The 21,938-nt window shown below is 50.6% G+C and overlaps 2 protein-coding genes across 14 annotated transcripts in view; one reads left to right on the top strand and one right to left on the bottom strand.

The window, feature by feature from the left end:
- Window positions 1–354: 354 nt before the first annotated feature.
- Window positions 355–13,358, top strand: acss3 (acyl-CoA synthetase short chain family member 3). Of its 4 annotated transcripts, none has more exons than XM_086147360.1 (16): window positions 355–1,412; window positions 2,681–2,825; window positions 3,156–3,344; window positions 3,422–3,556; window positions 3,643–3,783; window positions 3,877–3,957; window positions 4,133–4,228; window positions 4,343–4,494; window positions 6,436–6,539; window positions 9,662–9,757; window positions 10,177–10,240; window positions 11,637–11,718; window positions 12,053–12,175; window positions 12,255–12,354; window positions 12,436–12,611; window positions 12,831–13,358. In XM_086147360.1, the coding sequence occupies exons 1-16, from the start codon at window positions 1,351–1,353 to the stop codon at window positions 12,912–12,914; spliced, it is 1,830 nt and encodes a 609-aa protein (XP_086003486.1). In that variant the 5' UTR covers window positions 355–1,350; the 3' UTR covers window positions 12,915–13,358. The 4 variants fall into 4 exon arrangements, with proteins under 4 accessions (XP_086003486.1, XP_086003487.1, XP_086003485.1 ...); XM_086147361.1 differs by having other exon boundaries at window positions 357–1,412; window positions 2,488–2,825; XM_086147359.1 differs by lacking the exon at window positions 355–1,412 and adding an exon at window positions 1,606–1,982.
- The window catches only part of ppfia2 (PTPRF interacting protein alpha 2), a 58,221-nt gene continuing 49,533 nt past the window's right edge, over window positions 13,251–21,938 (bottom strand). For 3 of the 10 annotated variants that reach the window (XM_086147349.1, XM_086147348.1, XM_086147357.1), the window contains 9 exons: window positions 20,286–20,348; window positions 19,367–19,695; window positions 18,637–18,734; window positions 18,354–18,529; window positions 18,003–18,071; window positions 17,141–17,297; window positions 15,174–15,230; window positions 14,574–14,666; window positions 13,251–14,044 (listed from right to left, as the gene is read on the bottom strand). In XM_086147349.1, the coding sequence (XP_086003475.1) occupies window positions 14,608–14,666; window positions 15,174–15,230; window positions 17,141–17,297; window positions 18,003–18,071; window positions 18,354–18,529; window positions 18,637–18,734; window positions 19,367–19,695; window positions 20,286–20,348 (1,008 nt within the window). In that variant the 3' untranslated portion in view covers window positions 13,251–14,044; window positions 14,574–14,607. The remainder of the gene's footprint in view (window positions 14,045–14,573; window positions 14,667–15,173; window positions 15,231–17,140; window positions 17,298–18,002; window positions 18,072–18,353; window positions 18,530–18,636; window positions 18,735–19,366; window positions 19,696–20,285; window positions 20,349–21,938) is intronic. The other 7 variants (XM_086147355.1, XM_086147350.1, XM_086147351.1 and 4 more) reach the window with 7 other exon arrangements.

Below are 21,938 nucleotides of genomic sequence, written 5' to 3'. Positions count from 1 at the left end.
GTCTGCGTGGGGTTCCTCGGGGTTCTCGGGGTTCCTCCCGCAGTCCAAACACATGCGGGAGCTTCACAGGAATACACTGGACACGTGTGAATGACAGGGTGAATGTCCTCTGGTCAGGTTCAGCATCCCTCCACCTCCACGGCGAGGCCAGCTGGAGGGATGGAGGGATGAGGGTGAGCCAATCAATCACCAATCCATCCATCCATCCATCAATTATCATTATCATCAATCAATCACCAATCCATCCATCCATCCATCAATTATCATTATCACCAATCAATCACCCATCCATCCATCCAGTTGTCCCACATTAATGTTCTTCCTCCAAAGGTCCATGTCCTGTCCCCTGATTGGTCATCCCCTGCTGGAGGATGGAGAGGAGCTTGGGTGGTTGCAGAAAGAGGTCAGAGGGAGCTTATGGTCTCCTCTGGATTGGGGGATTACTTCAGGCCCGCTCACTGAGAACGGGTTCTTCACCGCTTCACCCGCAGCATCGCGGCTCGGCAGATTCATCCAGCGGCTAATCTTAATCCACCGTAATCTGGTCGGCCGGGGCCCGTCATACAGCGCACGTCACCAGACTCAGAGGGCGGGCTTCTGCTTCAGCTTCTTCATGGACATGAAGGACAGGAAGTAATGGAAGTTTACAGCCTGATAAACTCGTCTGCTGGGATTAAGAGGCTTCATCTGAAATTGCCCTTTAAATGATCTGGAATGACTTGGACCAGCAAGGAGACCTGGGGTTAGATTCCACATCAGGACTGAAGATCACCTGGGGTTAGACTCCACATCAGGACTGAAGATCATCTGGGGTTAGACTCCACATCAGGACTGAAGATCACCTGGGGTTAGACTCCACAATGAAACCAGCAAGGCATGATATGGGATTAGCAGGAAATCGATGGTGACCTTCAGGAATGGAGTGACCTGAAAGGGCAGAAATGACAGATTAGATGGTGCAGGTTTGAATCCCGTGGACCGAAGCTGCACCTTCTGCTCAGGTTCATCCATGGTGGTCCCACACAGTGGGAGAGCTTCACTGGTGTGCTGCCAGGAGACACACCAGAGCATGTCCTACCTCTGCTCACACACACACACACACACACAAGTATGTGTATGTGTGTCTATATGTCTGTGTGTATGCCTGTGTTTGTGTGTGTATGAATGTGTGTGTGTACATTTGTATGGGTGTGTGTTTGTTTGTGTGTGTGTGTGTGTATGTGTGTGTGTATGGTGTGTGTTTGTTTGTGTGTGTGTGTCCTATCAGTGATGAGTAAATCCCTCCCCAGCCTTTGGTAAACAGTAAGAGGAGGGCAAAGGTCACCCCCCCCCCAACCCATATACATATTTATGAGTGGTGGTCACGTGAGGAGGTCTGATCCGCGCCTGGAGAAGCCTTGTTACTTTGAAAGGTGTGTGTGATGGGATGGAGCTCCCACTTTTACTTTGAAAGTCTCATTCCGCGGTGTGTGTGAAGGGGGGGGGGCTTCAAGAGCAGCTCAGCGCTGGGTTGCGTAACACACACACTCACACACACACACACACACACACACACACACACACACACACACACACAGCTCCTCCTGCGCCAATCACATCCAGGTCAGAGTTCGCGCGCGTGGTAGGTGCAGCCCGGAGGCACGAGACGGCCAGCGTAGAAGCAGAAGAATAAGAACTAGGAGAACAAGGAGAAAAAGAAGAAGTAGAAGAAGAAGAAGAAGGAGTGCGGCCATGCGTCCACACCTGGCACGGATCCTGCGCGGGACGAGCCCGTGGGCCGCGCGCACGGTGCCACGCGCCGCAGTAGACGCGTGCACGCTCTCGCTCACGCGGACGTGCGCTTCGGACGCGACGTACGCACGAGCCTTCGCCGCGGCGCGCGACCGGCCCGAGGCGTTCTGGGCCGAGGCCGCGCAGCGCGTGCACTGGGACCGGACTTGGAGCCGCACGGTGCACGTACGCGACCCCGTCTTCCCCGAATGGTAGGTGCTGGGGGGGGGGGCAATGAAGGTCAGCAGCAGCAAGAGACAATCCACGAGGAGGAGAGGAACCCGAGAGGAACCCCTGGGGCCCCAGGCAGGAGGACAGGAAGGGGGTGGAGGAGGTTAAGCAGCGAAGATCAACAGACCAGAGCTACAGAGAGGGTGGAGAAGATGTTGGAATGGCCAGAGGACTGGTGGCAACAGAGAAAAGCAAGATGTGGAGGTTCCTCTTTGGGAAGGAGGAAGACGGAGAGGATCAGGAAGGAGTCCGTCAGAGGAACAGCACACGGTCGATGTTCTGGAGAGAAAGTCACACGGAGATGGTTTGGATATGGACAGAGGCGGGATGGAGAAGATCTAGGTAGCAGGACGCTGAGGTTGGAGCTGCAGGGAAGGAGGTCTAGAAGACCAGGGGGGGGATTTAAGGTGGAGGGAGAGAGAGGACAGGAGGTTAGATGGTGTGAGAGAAGATGCAGAGGAGATATATTTTTCTATGTATATACAGACACTTCCTGTTACCTTGCGAGGTCCTAAGCCTGGGTTGAGATGAACCAAACCAGTCAATGAGGAGGTCGTGGTCCTGGAACCCCCGCAGACAGCAGTTGCTTGTATCTGGAATCAGTGGATGGAGGTTCTTCTCCGAGGTCTGCCGGGTGGAGCTGCAGGACCTATTCTCCTTCCGTCGTTGTTTTCCCCAGGTTTGTCGGCGGGCAGCTGAACATGTGCTACAACGCTGTGGACCGCCACGTGGACGGCGGGCGCGGCGAGCAGGCCGCCATCATCTACGACAGCCCGGTGACAGGGACCAAGCAGGTCATCACCTTCAGAGAACTCCAGGACCAGGTAACCGTTGGGGAACCCGTCCGGATTCAACAACCTCAGGGGGCGTCCTTCAAAAGCTGTCGTGACTTGGAAGGGTTAAGTGCCTCATCATCTCCCGTGGACCAACACGTGGTCTCCTGTGGAGATGTTGGGAAGATGTGTGACTGGCGCATTAAACTGAAAGGTGATTGTTGTGTTGAAACCCCAGGATGCAGCCCTGGCCCCGGGGCTCCCCTGGGAACCCACAGAGACCGGGGGCGGGTTCACGCAAGAAAGGGAAGCCTGACATGAACCCGTGGACGTGGAGCTGAGATGACGGCCGATGTTTCAGATGAATCTTCTGTGGTGCAGGTGTCCAGGCTGGCGGGGGTCCTGGTAAAGAACGGCGTGCGGACGGGCGAACTGGTGGTCATCTACATGCCCATGGTGCCCCAGGCCATGGTCGCCATGCTGGCGTGCGCTCGGATCGGCGCTCCCCACAGCCTCATCTTCGGGGGCTTCGCCTCCAAGGAGCTCTCCGTCCGCATCGACCATGCCAAGGTTGGAGTCCAGAAGAACCGAAGGGGTTGCCGGCGAGAAGATAAATTCACCTTTGTTTCCCGGCTCTTCTCCTTCAGCCCAAACTGATAGTGACAGCCTCCTTCGGTGTGGAGCCGGGCCGGAGGGTGGAGTACTTGCCCCTGGTGGAGAAGGCCCTGAAGCTCAGCTCCCACAGGCCCTCCAAGGTCCTGGTCTACAACAGGCCCAGCATGGTAGGCAGAGATAAACCACCTGCATTCAACCGTGTGTGTTTGAGTGTGTGTTTTCAAAGCAAACACAGCACCCGTGTCGGTTCCAGGAGAAGGTGTCCCTTGGTCCAGCCTTGACTCTGGACTGGGATGAAGAAATGGCGTCGTCCCAGGCGCAGGCCTGTGTCCCCGTCCCGTCATCCCATCCCCTCTATGTGCTCTACACGTCAGGGACCACAGGGACCCCCAAGGTCTGGGACAGTCACTTCATCCATGCACCCTGTGTCTCCAGCCCCAGGCAGGCGGGCGGAGGTCGCTGACCTGTTCTTGTCGCCGCTCCGCAGGGCGTAGTGAGGGACACAGCAGGCTACGCCGTCATGCTGACGTGGACCATGTCCAACATCTACGGACTCCGACCTGGGGATGTACGAAAACAGAGCCTCTGGCCGGCGAGGTTGGAGGTTCTCCATGGGCAGAACCGCTGTATTCTCGCAGTATCAAGATATCTAGATGGGAGATGAGTAAAGGCGCCATGGTAGCCATGGCAACATGACCTACTTGTACACTCGAACTTCTTTGACCTTCCATCTGTGGGCCCAGGTTTGGTGGGCGGCGTCGGACCTGGGCTGGGTGGTCGGACATTCCTACATCTGCTACGGGCCTCTTCTTCATGGCAACAGCACCATCCTGTACGAGGTGAGTGTCAGTGGCTCCATAGACCTTCAGGGCCTGGACCTCTGTCACTTGACTGAATGAACACACGCAGCCAGACTTCCAAATCTTACCTGTGGCCATCTCCCTCTTCTTCAGGGTAAACCTGTGGGGACTCCGGATCCAGGGGCGTTCTTCCGCGTCCTCTCCGAGCACGGTGCCGCCTCCATGTTCACTGCGCCTACAGCCATCAGGGCCATCCGCCAGCAGGACCCCCAGGCGGCTTTCGGGAGGCCACACCCCCTCAGCAGGTAGGAGCCAGTGGACACCAGGTCCAGCTGAGGGACACCACACACAAGAGATGTTTCATCTCAGTGATTGAGGGCAGACCGGTCTTTTTGTGCAGTATAGATACTGCTGCTTACCTGTGTACTACATGTAGACAACACTATACATATATACTTCTTCTTCTTCTTCTTTCGGCTTTTCCCTTCAGGGGTTGCCACAGCGAATCAACTTTCTCCATCTAACCCTATTCTCCGGATCCTCCTCTTTCACACCAACTACCTTCATATCCTCTCTCACTACGTCCATAAATCTTCTCTTTGGTCTTCCTCGAGACCTCTTTCCTGGCAGCTCCAATTCCAGCATCCGTCTACCAATATATTCTCTATCCCTCCTCTGTCCATGACCCAGCCATCTCAGTCTGGCTTCTCTGACCTTCTCTCCAAAACATCTAACATGTGCTGTTCCTCTGATAGACTCATTCCTGATCCTCTCCATCCTGGTCACTCCCAAAGAGAACCTCAACATCTTCATCTCTGCAACCTCTAGTCCTGCCTGCTGTCTTTTGGTCATTGGAACAGTTTCTAGTCCAAACATCATCTCTGGTCTCACCACTGGCTTCTATCTCTTGGTACCCCTGACACCTTTCTCCACCCATTCCAACCTGCTAGGACCCGTCTCCTCACCTCTTTTCCACACTCTCCATTGCTCTGGACTGTTGACCCTAAGTACCTGAAATCCTCCAGCTTCTTGATCTCCACTCCCTGTAGCCTCACCGTTCCACCCGAGTTCCTCTCATTCACACACATATATTCTGTCTTGCTGCGACTAACTTTCATTCCTCTCCTTTCCAGAGCATACCTCCACCTCTAGATTTTCCCCTACCTATTTTCTGTTCTCACTACAGATCACGATGTCATCTGCAAACATCATGGTCCATGGAGATTCCTGTCTAACCTCATCTGTCAGCCAGGTTGACTCGCATGTTTGGTTTTGGCAAAAGTTTTACACCGGATGCCCTTCCTGACATAACCCTCTGCGTTTATCCGGGCTTGGGACCGGCACAGGGAGGCACTGCTCCGTGCCCCCCCAGGGCAGGCTTGGAGAGACACGGGCCAGTGCTGCCCCGAGGCTGCATTACTATACATGTATACTTCTGTATACTATAGATCTGCTGTAGTATACATGAGGATTCACGTGTTCAGTATTATACATGTATATGTCTGCAGTAGCACACATGTGTATTACTGTTGTAGCACACATGCAAAGGTCTGCAGTAGTCTACACGTAAAGGTCTGCAGTAGTCCACATGCAAAGTTCTTCATTGTCCACAAGTATAAGTATGCAGTAGTCTACACGTAAAGGTCTGCAGTAGTCCACACATTAAGGTCTGCAGTAGCAAACATGCAAAGGTCTGGCGCAGACAGTGACCTTCATGATCTTCTCAAGGTCAGGCTGCTGATTAGTCAAGAGCATATCTCCTCTAAGAACCCACCCGCTTATTTCTCCAAGGTCTTGAATGAAAATTTATTTCACCGATTTAAAACAAAACATACCATCAGTGTCCCTCCTGTGTTGTGCAGGTCTGGCATGGTAGCATAAGCAGGGCGTGTATTTGGTTGTCCAGCATCAGGGCTGGATGGTCAGTGAAGTCTCTCATGTTTCCACCCTGGTTTCTTTGGTGAAAACAGTAGGCAGTGAAGAGAGGGTGGAGATAGGTCAAGTTACTTATGCTTATGTTGAGGCTGGAGGTGCCACCACCAGGCAGAGTATGTCGCAGAAAGATGGGTGAGAAGGAGGAGGATAAGAGTATATTAGCCATCCAAAAGACCTAATTGTAAGTGACTGGGTTTGATCGGCGATCAGAGGGAGAGTCTTTACCTGGGGAGGGGTCTTCTACCTCTACTTCTTCTCTTTGAACCTCCTCCTCCTGGCTCCTTACGGTCTGGACTGGTTGTCGGTTGCAGACTGCGGTCGATGTTCCTGGCGGGGGAACGCTGTGACGTGGAGACGCTGGAATGGGCCAAGAGAAGCTTCGGGGTTCCAGTCCTGGACCACTGGTGGCAGACGGGTAGGAAAACTCTCCAGATAGTCCATATACATCGGCCTATCATAAGTATCCACCCCTTGGATGTTTTACCCTTTTAGTGCTTTCATAAATCAATCATGGTCAATAGAATTTGGCTTTTGACACAAAAGTTTATTGGAAAAACACTAATGTCAAAGTGAAAACAGATTTCTTCAAAGTAATGTCAATGAAAAAAAAAATATATAAAGAAATATAATTGTTTGCATAATTAATCACCCCCTTCCAGTCAGTATTTTGTAGATGCACCTTTGGATGCAATCACAGCAGTGAGTTTGTGTGGATGAGTCTTGATAAGTCTCGTTCATCCGCACACACAATTTTACTCCATTCTTCCTTTCAAAACCGCTCAAGCTCTGTCAGGCAGCGTGGGTATCGGGCATGAACGGCCCCTTTTAAGTCCAGCCACAAATTCTCTGTAGGATTGAGGTCTGGGCTTTGACTCGGCCACTCCAGAACATTTACCTGCTTCTTTTTGAACCCTTCCTGTGTAGCTTTTGCACTGCTTCAGATCATTGTCTTGCTGGAAAATAAATCTTCTCCTGAGCCATAGTTCTCTTGCAGACTGAATAAGATTGTCCCCCATGATTTCTGCAGCATTCAATCTGCCCTCTATCTTTACAAGCCTTCCAGGTCCGGCCGCTGAGAAACATCCCCACAGCACGATGCTACCACCACCATGCTTAATAGTGGGGATGGTGTGTTTTTGGTGATGGTGTTTGTTTGGTCTCCGACAAACATGATGTCTTGTCGGATGGCCGAAAAGCTCGATTTTGGTCTCATCAGACCAAAGAATCTTCTTCCACTTGACCATGGAGTCTTCCACGTGCTTTTTGGCAAACTCTAGTCGAGATCTAAATGACTTTTCTTCAACAGTGGCTTCACCATTGCCTCTCTCCCATAAAGCTTTGACCGCTGAAGAACCCGGGCAGCAGTTGCTGTATGCACAGTCTCTCCCATCTCAGCAGCTGAAGCTTGTAACTCCTCCAGAGCAGTCGTAGAGGTCTTGATTGCTTCTCTCACTAGTCTCCTACTTGGACAGACACTTAGTTTTCGAGGGCAGCCTGATCCAAGCAGATTCACTCAAGTGCCTTATTTCTTCCATTTCTTGATAATGGATTTCACTGGTGGATGTTCAATGCCTTGGATTTTTTTTGTATCCATCCCCTGAATTGTACTTCTCAATCAGCCTTTCCCTGAGTTGCTTGGAGTGTTCTTCTGTCTCCTTGGTGTAATTGTCGCCAAGAATACTGATCCACCAGTCTGGAGCATTTGGACACAGGTGTTTTATACCTCAATCACTTGAAGCATAGCCACATCACTCAGGTGATCTTCATTTCACTAAATGTGAGGTTATCGGCAAGATTTGATGGACCTCTATTGAATTAGATCATTAACTTAAAAAGGGGGTGATTAATTATGCAAACAATTATATCTATTTATATGTTTTTAATTTACTTTGTAGAAGTCTGTTTTCACTTTGACATTAAAGAGTTTTTCCAATAAATTTTTGTGTTAAAAAGCCAAACTTTATTGACCATGAGTGATTTATGAAAGCACTAAAAGAGTAAAACATCCAAGGGGGCGAATACTTATGATAGGCACTGTAGATGAAACACATCGCTCAGTGGACCCTTTAAGTCCCAGATGTCCTCCATCTCTGGGCTTCTGCTTCTATTTCTGCTCTGGTTTCCATCCCAGGTTCTCCAAGCAATTTCCATTTGTCATCAGGTTGTTTGAAACCCTCTGAGGTCAAATGTCAGAGGACTTGTAGAAGATATTTCTGGAACCCTGACCAATGACTCATCATGATCTGAGCTGATCTTTGAACCTTCATCTCCTCCCCGGCCCATCAGTGAGATAAGTGTGCTTTACATATCCACTGGCCTTGACAGGAGACATCACTGCAGGAACTTCCTGTGGTTGAACTGCCGCCCCGGAACCAACCCACCCCCCCGCAGGATCAATGACGGTAGTTGTATGATCCTCCGGTTCTGGTCTCGGGCGGCTTCGGTCATTGGCCTTGGAGATGTGGAGACCAGGGTTTTCCACAGAGATGGAAGTCTGAAAAGATGAAGTAGCGTTGAGGAAAGATTCAGACAGTGGGTCTGAACGCCTTACCGGGCAAACTGATCATGCGAGCTGATGGTGCTAGCTAACAGCGTACACTAACTGAGCCAACCAGCTGTCCTAGCTAAGGTGAAAAAGAAAAGCCTGAGGTCCATGTGTGTTGTCACCGGAAGTCTCATGTTCCAGGTCCTTCCTGGTGGACGTTCTTCCACCCAGGCTCCTGCTTGGGGACGTTCTACCCTTCAGTTTCTATCTCTGGTCTATTATCTTCTGGAGGTGGTTCAGAATCTCCGCATTCCCCTGCAGGAACCTATACCCCCCCACCCCAGCCCGAGTGCCTTGTGGTTCAGCTCGGTGAGCCTCTGGCTGGTGGGTGTTAGCAGACCCACCTCCCCTCCCCTGCTGTCCTCCTGAACCCCAGCTGATAATCATCTGCCCACTCTTCTCAGAGCCCAGTGGAGGAGGGCTGACAGCAGAGGTTGCTGATGATGTGGGGGGCTTCGCTGTTTTGGAAGAGTCCAACGTGAATCGCGCCGCCAGCTTTACGTGATCCATCTCATTCGTCTCCTCCTCGGCACCACTGCACTGCACTACACACACATACACATGCACAAGCACACTCACACACACATACACACGCACACTCACACATACATACACATGCACACGCACACTCACATACACACGCAAACGCACACTCATACACATACACACACACGCACACACACAAACATTTGACTCGAAAGCCATTCCTTGTTTCTTCTCTTTGATTGCAATGCCACCTCCATGAGTCTATCAGGGGTGTGACGGTGCACAGGTGGTATGATGGATCTTAGGTGGTGTGAGGGTGCACATGGTGACACCACCCTCAGGTGTGTTCAGAGCGGAAGAAAACCTCCATGTCTCCGCTGTAAGTGGAGCACAGACAGTTGGTGCAGGCCAGGAGAACCCTGAGGACCTGGCATGGTTCCCTATGTAGGTCGACGCCTCCTCCTCAAGCTTAGGTTAATGCAAAGATCTCCTCTCCTCCTCGCCAGAAACCGGCTCAGCCATCACCTCCACCTGTGTGGGTCTCGGAAACTCCCTGGCGCCCCCTGCTGGCCAGGCAGGCAAACCGGTGCCGGGGTACAACGGTGAGGGAGGGACCTCCAGGACCAGGACCATGACCAGACCCAGGACCAGAACCGGATCCATGACCAGACCAACAACCATGACCAGACCAAGGCCCGACCCATGACCAGACCTAGGATCAGGAGGACAAGGACCAGAACTAGAACTAGAACTAGCACCACTGGCCACCACTGTGGCATCTGAGGACAAGAATTAAAACCATAACCATGACCAGACACATGACCATGACCGTGACCAGACCCAGACCCAGGACTACAACCAGGATCAGGACAATGACATGGGCCAGGGCCAGAACCATGACCATGACCAGGACCAGGACCACGACTAGGACCAGGACCAGCGAGCCAAATTATTTTGTATAATCATTGACTTTTGACTGGAAATGATTGACACCTTCTCCCTCCTATTCTTCCGCCTCCAGTCATGGTGATTGATGACAACATGCGTGAGGCTAAGCCGAGGATTCTTGGAAACATCGTGGTGAGGTGAGACGCTCAGCTGGTAACATCTCGAAATTTTATCTTGGAAATCCTGGGCTGTGTTGAACTGCTTCAAAGAGAAGACCTTGGAAAGGATATCAAGGAACAACGCTCAGGGTCACTTTGCCTCAAGATGTTTAAGAGCCTGAATCATCTGGAAATTATCCGATTAAACTCACACAGTAGTATGCATGTATATACATATATGCATATGTGTACATTCAAAGCGTTTATTATCACATTCACAGTGTAGGAAATGTACTGATGGGAAATAGCCGGCCAGGGGTGTACATTGTTGTGAGTTTGAGGAATATGACTGTTGAATATGGAGCTGTAGTCCACAAAGAGCATCCTGATGGAGGAGTCTTTGTTTCCATCTGGGAGAGGGAATAGTGGAGGGCTGCTACCGTGGCATCTGAGGTGGACCCGTTGGGCTGATGTGCGAACTGCAGGGCGTCGAAGGTTTCCGGGATGTCATTCTGAATGTGTGCTAGCACCGCTCTCTCAAAGCACCGAGGAGTGAGTGGGGCGTCGGCAGTCCCGTCATGTGTGTGACTCACCTCTTGTGTTGTGGTCGGGGTTCTTGAAGCGGGCGTAGAAGATGTTGAAGTTATCCGGCAGGCTGTCACCGGATATGTCAATGCCGGTGGTAGACCTGTAGTCCGTGATGTGCTACAGGCCTTGCCACATCCAGCCTGGGTCAGCAGTGGAGTAGAAGCCATCCAGCTTCTCTCTGTACCCATGGTCCAGGGTGTTCTTGTGGGAATATGCACATGTTAGTGGCACGTGGGGAGTACGGTCTGCAAGCTGCCCTGCTTGAAGTCGCCACCATCATCTGATGATGCCATGGAGCCTGCCGTGGAGGTAGACCGCGGCGGGACGGAAACAGCGGCACAGAATTCCTTCGATAGATTACAGGGATGCCATTTAAGCATCAAAAACTCCACGTCTGGTGAACAGTGCTTCCCTACAGTCCACACGTTTCCACAGCACCAGCTGTTCACAAACACACACACACACACACACACACACATACACATCTCCCCCTTTAGCCTTACCGGAGGCTGCGGCCGAGCCCTCGGTGTAGGAAGCAGGTCCGCAGCCGAACAGCGGGACTTTGGCAGTTATATTGAAACTCCCCACAGGTCAATCGAACTGAAGAAGCCTCTCAGATGAGGGCTGAAACGTCTTCAAGTGAAGAAATTTAAGTCCAGTCACCAAGATAAGAACATTCCCACATGAATTTTTTTAGCTTCTAATAATTTGTAGCTGGTTCCTCCCTGGTGGAGGAACCATCCGCCACAGCAGAGTACTCTGGGAGTTTATTTTCATTTCTTTTGTTTTTCTTTTTGTCTTTTCAGGATCCATCCATGAATCTAACAGTACGCTCTTCTACCCTCAGACTCCCCCTCCCACCAGGGGCAGCGTTGTCTCTGTGGCAGAACCAGGACCTCTTCAGGCAGCTCTACTTCTCAAAGTTCCCTGTGAGTGTCTTCTGGTCTTCACTGCAGTCATTCCCCTGAACATCTGGCCGGTGGATAACCTGGATGTAGCTCTTGGAGGTTTCCAGGGGGTGTGAGGGGGCTTCATGGATGTAGCTCTGTGGAGGTCTCCAGGGGGTGTGTGGTGTGAAGGCGCCCTCTGGCGGCTCCATCCAGCCCTGCAGACCCTGATTCCACGTCAGGATGGAGCTCCTGCTCTCTGACAGCCTCCTCTTGCTCCCAGGTGTCAAACCTGTTGACATTCTGTCCATCACACATGCAGCTGTGGAAATAAGGGTGTGTGTGTGTGTGTGTGTGTGTGTGTGTGTCCTGCAAGGGTTACTATGACACCATGGACACGGGCTTTGTGGACGAGGAGGGCTTCCTCTACATCATGTCCAGGTCTGACGATGTCATCAACGTGGCCGGACACCGGCTCTCCGCTGGAGCTCTGGAGGAGGTGGGCAGAGCTTCACCCGGTCGTCGCCGCCACAGTGGAGAGCTCCGTCATTGTGTGTGTGTCCGTGTGTGTGTTGCAGTCGGTGCTGCAGCACCCTGCAGTGGCAGACTGTGCGGTTGTGGGCCTGGAGGACCCTCTGAAGGGCCACGTTCCTATGGCTCTGTGCGTCCTGAAGAACGGTGGGTCTCCGTGGATGTGGATCCCTCTCTCGATGGCGGCGACCCGCTCCCCGCCTCTCATGGGGTTCTTCTGGTCCGCAGGGGTGCGGCAGGCCGAGGCACGGTTGGAGGCCGAGGTGGTCGGGCTGGTGAGGGACTCCATCGGGCCGGTGGCCGCCTTCAGGAAGGTGATCTTCGTCGGCGCCCTCCCCAAGACTCGCTCTGGGAAAATCCCCCGCTCGGCGCTGGCCAGCCTGGTCAACGGCAAGCCTTACCAGGTGACAGCGCACGTGCGCGCATACTGACACAAACACGCACACCACCTGGAGCGCTTCCCTTCAGAGTGTGTATGATTATATTCAAATTATGTACTGATTATAGTCCTCTTATTTACAGATTGTAGAAATATTAGAATCATCAGTTTGAATTCTGGGATTAAATCAATGAAAAGATTGAAATCCGGTAAAAATGACTTTGGCAACATTGAACACCCCCAGATTACCCCGACCATCGAGGACCCTGATGTGTTCAGAGATGTGGAGCTGCAGGTGGAAAGAACCGTGAGGCCCCGCGGCGCCTGAACGCAGCGACGGGCGGAATCAGCTCGGGAGGACGGAGCTCCCAATCCAGGAAACAGTCCGACAGGCGGACGGACCCCAGTAATCTGGATACAGCAATCAGGACAAAGGAATGGATACGCAGTAATCAGAGCGGTTGGAAAGTATTTTAGTCTTTGTGATCTCAAATAAAGTTTTCAGCAACAATAAAGTGTTTTAAAAATAGTAATAGACAAGATATTGTAAAACAACTTACCTGGGTCTCGGGGGTCAGGGGTCGGGGTCAGGGGTTGGCCCGGTGACCCTCGGAGGCTGTGGATGCGGGTTGGGTTTGACAGAAGAAGCCAGTCTATCTGCGCTTTGTGTTTTATTGACAGTGAAAACTGTTTTTGTTCAACACGTGAGTTTCTCACAAAGTACAAGAAAAATCAAAGCAAAGAAATAAATAAATAAACAAAAACAAACAAACGGGTCCATGATTCAGCTGTGGGTGCAAATCCAAGACAGGGACGCTACAGTCTCTGTCTTGGGGCCGCAGAAAGAACTGAAACAGACAATGGGGGGGGGGGGGGGTGTAGCTGCCCCCCATGACCTCTCCATACACACACACACACACACACAGACACACCCTCCCGGAGTAAACAGCTTCACCAATGAAAGTCACAACAAGCAACAGGTCGTCCCCTTCACCACAGAAGCTGAGGTCCTCTGGTCTGGGTGGTTGGGGGGCGAAGGGGGGGGGGGGGGGGTGCTTCCTCCCATCAGTCAACAGTGAAAAGTCCTTGGCTACTGGAAGTGTTCGTCATCTTGTCCCTCCCTCCATCACACTCCACAGGAAACAGAAGGAAACCACACTAGGCTGGGGGGGGTCTCATGTGTCCTACATAATGTCTCTATAGATTAGAAAATGGCGTATTTATACTCATTTACAGATAAACTGCAGTACAAGTACACAGTACGTTACGCTTCGACAGTAACTGTACATGGAAAAGGTAGAAAGGGGGTGAGGGCGCCGGGGGCCCCTCTCTGGTTGGGTGGGGGCGGCGGGGGGGGGGCGGGGCTTCTTGGCAGTGCGAGTTGTCTGGTTGGCCCGTCCCTCGGCGGTCGGCCCGTCCAGGAGCCCCCCCGCTGGTGGTCCGCGCTCAGAACTGGACCTGGGGGGGGAGGGTCGGGGGGTTATCGGCACGCCGGGGGGAAGGGGGGAGTCAGGTTCCCTTTGACCAATCAGCCGTCATGGCCAGACCTCCGGGATGGTAGCTCCGCCCCCTGTCATTCCCAGAGTATTGTAGTATTTACAAGTATTACTTGGTATTTTAAAGCGTCCTCTCATGGGTCTCCCCCTAATGCAGACGTAGCTAATAACACGCAGTCATTATTCTAACATATAATTGAATAACAATATGTATTCACATAGTAATTATAAGAATGTCTCATGATAATATATAGTCATCATTTATGTGTTTGTACTAAACGCCGGCTACGGCCCTCATTCCTTTTCATGCATTCACATGTTCACTCATGCAAAGGCATGCAACAATTTCAAGAATCCTCCACTAATCAATGAAATAACTAATTGATCAATTTCTATTTGTATGGCTATACTGATTGATGGGTTTGCCCCTCCCCCTCCACCTGCTGTTTGAAAGAAGATCAGTGATTGGACGGAGAGTAGGCGTTACATACGGCGTACAGTTAAAGGTCCCGCCCTCTTCTCCTCTCAGCAGGAGTAGGTTCTCACCGTGGAGCCGTCCAGCCGCTGCACCGCCGAGGGTCCGACTGCGGGGGGAGACAGGGAGTCAGTACCGGCCCCGTCCACGCCGCCGGAGGACACCGACGACACACACACGCACACACACACACACACACACACACACACACACACACACACACACACACACACACACACGCACAGAGCGCACCGGCTCCGTTCCCCCTGCTTTGTCAGCATCGGTCTAATTGCAGTGGGCGGGGCCCGACCCGACGGCTCAAAGAGACAGAAGGCCCAGAGAAGACCTTCGACACTTCACTTATTTAGGGAACATGAACAAAGGTCTGCGTCACCATGGAAACATCTGCAGCCTCAACCCAACCAATCAGGCGGGGAGGCCGGGGAAGCTGATTGGCTGGTTCAGAGGCTCCAAAAGACCTATACATTAGACCCGCGGGTTCTCGGGAGAACCGGCAGACGTGGAGAACACGGAGGACGTCACAGGTGAAGAGGAGGGAACGGACGTGGAACCAGACAGGTGGGGGGGGCACGACCTTCAGAGGGGCATAGCTGACCTTGAAACCAATCCAAATACATGTCGTCAGGACTGTCGTCCAGCGCCTCGCGGACGACTGGAGAGAGAGAGACAGGTCAGCAGCAGCTCCCGCCGGATTAAACCGTCCCACAGAGATCGCCTGGCCAGGAGACGGCTCAATCCGGCAGGCACACAGGTTAATCCGGCAGGCACGCGACTTAATCCGGCAGGCACATGGGTTAATCCGGCAGGCACGCGGGTTAATCTGGCAGGCACGCGGCTTAATCCAGCAGGCACATGGGTTAATCCGGCGGGGACGCGGCTTAATCCGGCAGGCACACAGGTTAATCCGGCAGGCACGCGACTTAATCCGGCAGGCACATGGGTTAATCCGGCAGGCACACAGGTTAATCCGGCAGGAACGCGGCTTAATCCGGGAAGCACATGGGTTAACGGTCACATCTTGACCTCCGCCGCCCCGCCAAGGTATGACAGGTTCGTTTCAGGTCTGTGGCCTGCAGGGCAGTAACGATCCACGGGATTACGGAGGGAAACACATCTGGTTTGAGATTACCACCGCAAATCCTCAATGAGGAAATGGTCTGGATTAAAAATTCTAAATTAGAGATACAAATCTGAGGGCAAGAAGAAACAATTTGAATTTGAGTCACCTGTCAGAGCTGAGCCGGTGCGCTCTGATTAAACATCTATTATTTGGGATTATGGTTAAAAATGTTTGAAAAATAAATCATCAATTTATCAGAAAAAATATCAAAATGTCAAATTAAATATAAAACGACATATTTAAAATAATTAAACTGTCCACAGTTAGTAATTTCAGTAGAAATAAAATTGAAAAAAAAACTGCATTTATAAGAAAAAGAAAAAAATGATTTAAAAAATAATTTAAAGTTAAAAGTTTAGAATAAATCATCAGTGGGATCATTTGAGATCAAAATTAGAAAACACAGATTAAAAAAATCTACTAATTAATGAGAAATGAAATTGAATCGAAGTCAAATATGTGAGTATAAAATACTTCAATGAAAGTAAAAAGATAAGAAACGATAAGATATGTTCAGATTAATGTGAACATATCAGATAGAATCTGCAATTAAAACAAGGAATCAGTGATTAACAAGAAGAAAGAGAAATATCTACTGGAAAAGGAGATTAAGGAGAAAATCTTAATTGTAAGATTATAAAAGACAGAAAAACAGATCAAGGGATTACAAGTGGATGACCTATCACGTAAGAGATGGATAATCTGTCGGTATATCGGTGGATAACCTGCCAGGTGTATAATGTGTTGTGTTAGAGGTGTATAATCTGTTGTGAGAGGTCTGTAATCTGTTGTATTACAGATGTGTAATCCGTTGTGTTGGAGGTGTATAATCTGTTGTGTTGGATGTGTATAACCTCTTGTGTTGCAGGTGAATAGCCTCTTGTTTTACTGATGCTTAATCTGTTATATTAGAAATGTGTAATCTGTTGTGACAGAGGTGTATAATTGGTTGTATTAAAAGTGTATAATCTGTTGTGCTAGAGGTGTAAAATCTATTGTGTTAGAGGCGTATAATTTGGCATTAGAGGTGGATAATCTGTTGTGTTACAAGTGTATAATCTGTTGTATTAGAAGTGTATAATCTATTGTGTTAAGGAGGTATAATCTGTTGTATTAGAAGTGTATAATCTGTTGTGTTAGTGGTGAATAATCAGTTGTTAGAGGTGTATAATCTATTGTGTTACAGGTGTATAATCTGGTGTGCTCCAGGTGTATAATCTGTTGTATTAGAAGTGTATAATCTGTTGTGCTAGAGTTGTATAATCTATTGTGTTAGAGCCGTATGATCTGTTGTTAGAGGTGGATAATCTGTTGTGTTAGAGATGGATAATCTGTTGTTTGAGTTGGATAATCTGCCAGGTTAGATGTGTATCGTCTGTCAGATGAGCGGTGGATAATCTGAGATAGGTGATATGATTTGTCGGCGAGGTTCTCTGGCTTACCCTCGGGGGGGAGTCTGCGGGAGTGTCCGGAGGTGGCGGTGAGACGGAAGCCGGCGGGCAGCGTCTCGGCCGAGCCGGGCATCATGCTGATGCCGTGCACGTCGCGGGGGGGGAACTGCCTCCTCCACGACGGGCCGCGGAAGTCCTTGTCATCACACTGGGAGGAGAAACAGGCGCCGGAGACCCGGGGATTAACGGCCGGCTCACGCCGCCCTCTCTCAGCTTAAGATTCACTCCAGGGTCACGGGACAAATGATCCGAGGAGGAGAAGGATTACGGCCAGGAGGACTGAATTCATCTACATTGGAAAAGGGATCCTAATTCAACGCTAATCTGCAGCTCAGAGATGAATATCAGAATACAAGGTTAACCGACAGGGGGCCGTCCGGACGCCGCCTGACTTCTCATGGAAACGTTACAGGGATTAAATCGGGTCCAGTCGGGGATCACGGGTAGATTTCATCTGTGGGATTACAGGTAGATGTAACCTGTGCGATTACAGGGAGGTACAACATGCGGGATTACAGGTACCGGTAGATTTAATCTGCAGGTTTACTGGGAGGTGTGCTGTGGCAGTGGTGAAATCTGCAGGATTACAGATGTGTTTAATGTTTGGGATTACATGTAGGTTCTATCCGTGGGATTACCGGCGGGTTCAATCTGCTGGATTACAGTTTGGTTTAATCTGTGGAATTATAGGTGGGGGTAATCTGAGGGAGCACAGGTGTGGGAGTTCAGACGGGTCTAATCTGGGATTTTCTGGAAGGTTCAACCTGAGATTAAAGGTGAATCTTTATTATGGGATTACAGAAAGGTCTAATCAGGGATCAGGGGCGGGTGTAATCTTAGATTATGTGCTCACCTCATCCAGCCGCCTGTCGGTGCCGAGGGCCAGCAGGTTGTTGTACTCTCGCTCCAGGATCTGGCGCGCCTGCAAGCCAGAAGATCACAGAACAAACAGCTTCACCTCTGCTGTCAGCAGCGTGGTGCCAGACCCACAGCAGAACGTCTGCGGAACGTCTGCGGAACGTCTGCGGAACGTCTGCGGAACGTCTGCGGACCGAGGGAAGGGTTTGTTCCTGGACGGACCTCGGTCGGGGGCGCGGAGCACCGGCAAGGCCCAGGAGAAAGATCTTCTACCGGGATGGCTGTACTCAAACGTCAAACCCCTGACTCTAGGACGGATGTAGATATGGAGGAGCAGGAGGAGCACCTGAGTGTTCTGGGTGGGGATCTGGAGGAGCAGAGCAAGGCTGCTGTAGTCAAAGTTGTCATCGAGGGCGACCAGGGCGCCGTGGACGCCGCTCTCCAGCAGGATGTTGGCGTAGTCCCTCAGGCCCACGCTCTGCACCCAGCGGATGACACGCTCGTTGCTCCACACCAGGACATCTGCAGGAGAACGGCAGCCTAAAAGAAGGCCTGCAGGGTCCTGGAGTGTGTGTGTGTGTGTGTGTGTGTGTGTGTGTTTCTCTTCAGGTCGTCCTGCTGAAAGTCACCTCTCATCTCATGCTGGCTCTGCTCCCGCCGCCGCTCCAGCTCCTTCCTGTCGTAGTTCAGCTTCTTCAGACACATGATCCCGTACTGGAGACTCGTCCTGTACACACACATACACACACAATCTTTTTTATGTAATATATAATGTTTTGGAAAAAAGGAAAAAAGCAGGCCAAAAATAAATGGAGCAAAACGAATGAATCACAATAACTGAAGTCATTAGCGTCCACCCCTCCATCTGTTGTCCGAGTCTCTTCCTGCTGGGGCTGCTGGAGCTCCAGCTGCCACCCTCAGGTGGGACACCTGGAGCTCGCCGCCCACCAAGCATCGATTCTCACTCACATTCACGCCGTGAACCTCCAGCGTGTGTTTGGACTGCGGGAGGAACCCGGAGAACCCTGAGGAACTCCACGCGGGAGACACGGGAGAACATGGAGACTCCACACAGGAAGGAACCCTGTGGGAATCCAAGCGGGGACCTTCTGCTGTGAGGAGGACGTTCTAACCACTCCACTACTATGACGCCCACAAATAAGTAATCAATGACAATCATATCCATTGAATAAAAAACATGTAAAAAGGTCCCGAAAATGTGAGGATTCAAGAATACAAATAAAATCCATTTGTAAAATAAAGTGTGTAAAGTTTGACTTTCAGATCGACGGACGTCTGAGGACTTTGGTTGAAAATGTAGTTTTCCACACGCGGACTGTCCCTCCCCCTGCCTCGCACCTGTGGAAGCTGTCCACCATCTTAAGGTGGACCCTCAGGTCCTTCTTGGTCAGGTGGTCCAGCATGCGTGCGTCCACCAGGCACTCCATGAAGTAGCTGCGGTACTGGGGGAGGCCCAGGCTGGGCAGCCACTCGTTCCCGATCCACTCGTGGTTCATGTCTCCGTAGGCCAGCGTCTGAGGGCACAGAGGCAGCGTTCCACAGCCAGGCTCCATCCCGCCGTCCAACACCGACGTTTCAGTCTCTGTGTGTGTGTGTGTGTGTGTGTGTGTGTGTGTGTGAGTGTGAGGACTGACCTGCGCCCAGCTGCCCTCCTCCGACTCCGACTTCTGCCAGGAAAACAAACCACAGAGAAACAAATCACTTTCGGACAGGGATTAGAAGCGGCGGCTTCCAGGAGCAGGAGGAGGAGGAGCCACAGAGGCCACTGCAGACGGGATTAACGGGATGACCAGAGGAGCATCTTTGTAATCCAGCTGTAATCCAAACACCTTCACAGCACACGCAGAAACATCTCGTCCGGATTATTAGGTCTGGTAAAACGCCTTAATCCCAGGCCATCTTTGGACTCAAACCCACCGGTGCGGACGAGCCGCCCGTCACCTTTCATCCCCGACGCCGGAGCTGCCGTTCCCTGTCTGGTTTCCATGGCGACACGGACGAAGGCCAATCACCTTTGGCCTTTTTTTGATACTTAATTTTCTGATCTTTTATCGATGGTTCGACAGATAAATGTAAAGATGGACGTTAGACACGGATGTCCTGGCAGATACACCTGCGATTTAACTGCTTCACTTGGATGGAGTTTCATCGACATGGAAATTACATTTATAAATTGGCCAACACCTATTTAAAGGATAGTGCCCACACACACACACAGACACACACACACACTCCTGACGTGCTGGAGGGGACTGACCGTCTTGGAGGGGGCTGCCAGGGTCTCCATCTCCTCATGGGTCACCCATACATTGCCTGAAGGCTGTGGGGCCGCAGACAGAGCAGCAGAGGAGGTGGAGGAGGAGGCAAGACGGGGGTCGGTGGTGGAGGTCCAGCGGGAGGCGCAAGCAGTGTTAAAGAAGAAGAGCAGCATCACTGTAAGCCAATCGTGTTATAGCATCATGGTCAGCTGACCAACCGATTGGGGGGGGGGGGCAAACATCCAAGTTACAGCACACAGATGGGAGGTAACCAAGGCAACCGGGTTAGAGAGGCGGCGCCTGCAAGGAATTCCAGCAGAAGAAGTAAAGAAGAATCTGGGTGGAGTCTGGAGATCAGACACAGAAGAAAAGGTTCCTGGACTCGGCAGGAACTCAAACTACAAACCGCTCTGACTGATGCTAAGCTAAACTCAATCTAGTCCATCTAGACCAGGGGTGTCAAACCCATTTCTCATAGCGGGCCACATACGCCCGAGGTAGATGTCAAGTGGGCCGGACCATTAAAATGATAGCATACTCAGCAATAAATAACCAAAATATCATGTCTTTCCTTGGAATTTAAGGAACAATCCTTTTACGAAACATTTCATGAAACACCTCATATTTCCTTAGAAAAACGTGTCATTTACTTTTATCATTCACATGTATGCATTGCAACGGATCCCACTGATCGCACAAAGGCACAAACAAGTAATTGGTATTGAAAAATACAGTAATGCACTTTAAGTTTAAATGAGACTTATAAAGAAAGGGATTTTTAAACCATTTACACATGTGCATATGAAATCTAAATTGATTCCCTGCCTACACCTTCCAAACTAAAAAGAGTACTATTAAATGTGTAAGGAAGAAAGTATTCACCTGTCCTGTAAATGTTTAAACTTCATACATGAAACATGACAAACACATACAATACATACTGAAAATGTATGGAGTTGCATAAACAGTAGAATTCCAACATACTCTTTTGCAGTGAAGCTGGTGACTAATATTAAATTGCACATTTTCACTAGCTATAAGCTAGCTGCCTTTTACCGCTGGTTCACTGATTTCGCAGCGATGGGTGAAAGTGGGCGCTGTTTCCTCAGACCCGCCAGCAATTGGTTGATCTTATCTCTTCTCAGTTGTCCTTGCAAGCTGCCATAGTGGCGCCGAATATTATATTCCTTAAATACCGAAACTTGTTGCAAACACACCAAGCACAAAGGTTTCCCGAGTATCTCCGTAAATAAATAGGACGTAGTCCATTTTTCTTTGAAAATTCTACACTCTTTATCTACTTTTCTCTGTTTTGATAACGACAAATTGGCAAATGAGGGCGTAGCGGGGAGGTGGAGAACAGGGTGGAAACAACCCTGTAAAAAGCAGCAGACGTCACATTGATAAAGTCTGCTGATTGATCCGTCTCACTGATGAGGCTTGTCGTCTACTCTGACCAAAATTTTTGAATTGCATTTATTTGAAAAAATGAAATCCTTGTCTTTTATGCATTTTTCATTTCAAAGTATCACGCGGGCCTGATTGAACTTCCTTGCGGGCCGTTTGTTCGACACCCCTGATCTTGACTGGCTGCAGAACGTGAAGGAAACAGGAAGTCAAACCCATCGATAATCAGGGAGGTTTGAGGCAGA

This window comes from Fistularia commersonii, chromosome 5 (genome assembly GCF_037954325.1).
Source record: "Fistularia commersonii isolate RoL2024-O1a breed Wild chromosome 5, RoL_Fcom_v1.0, whole genome shotgun sequence".
Classification (NCBI taxonomy): domain Eukaryota; kingdom Metazoa; phylum Chordata; class Actinopteri; order Syngnathiformes; family Fistulariidae; genus Fistularia; species Fistularia commersonii.
The sequence above is the reverse complement of the archived record's forward strand: the minus strand, read 5'-3'. Positions and strand labels throughout refer to the sequence as shown.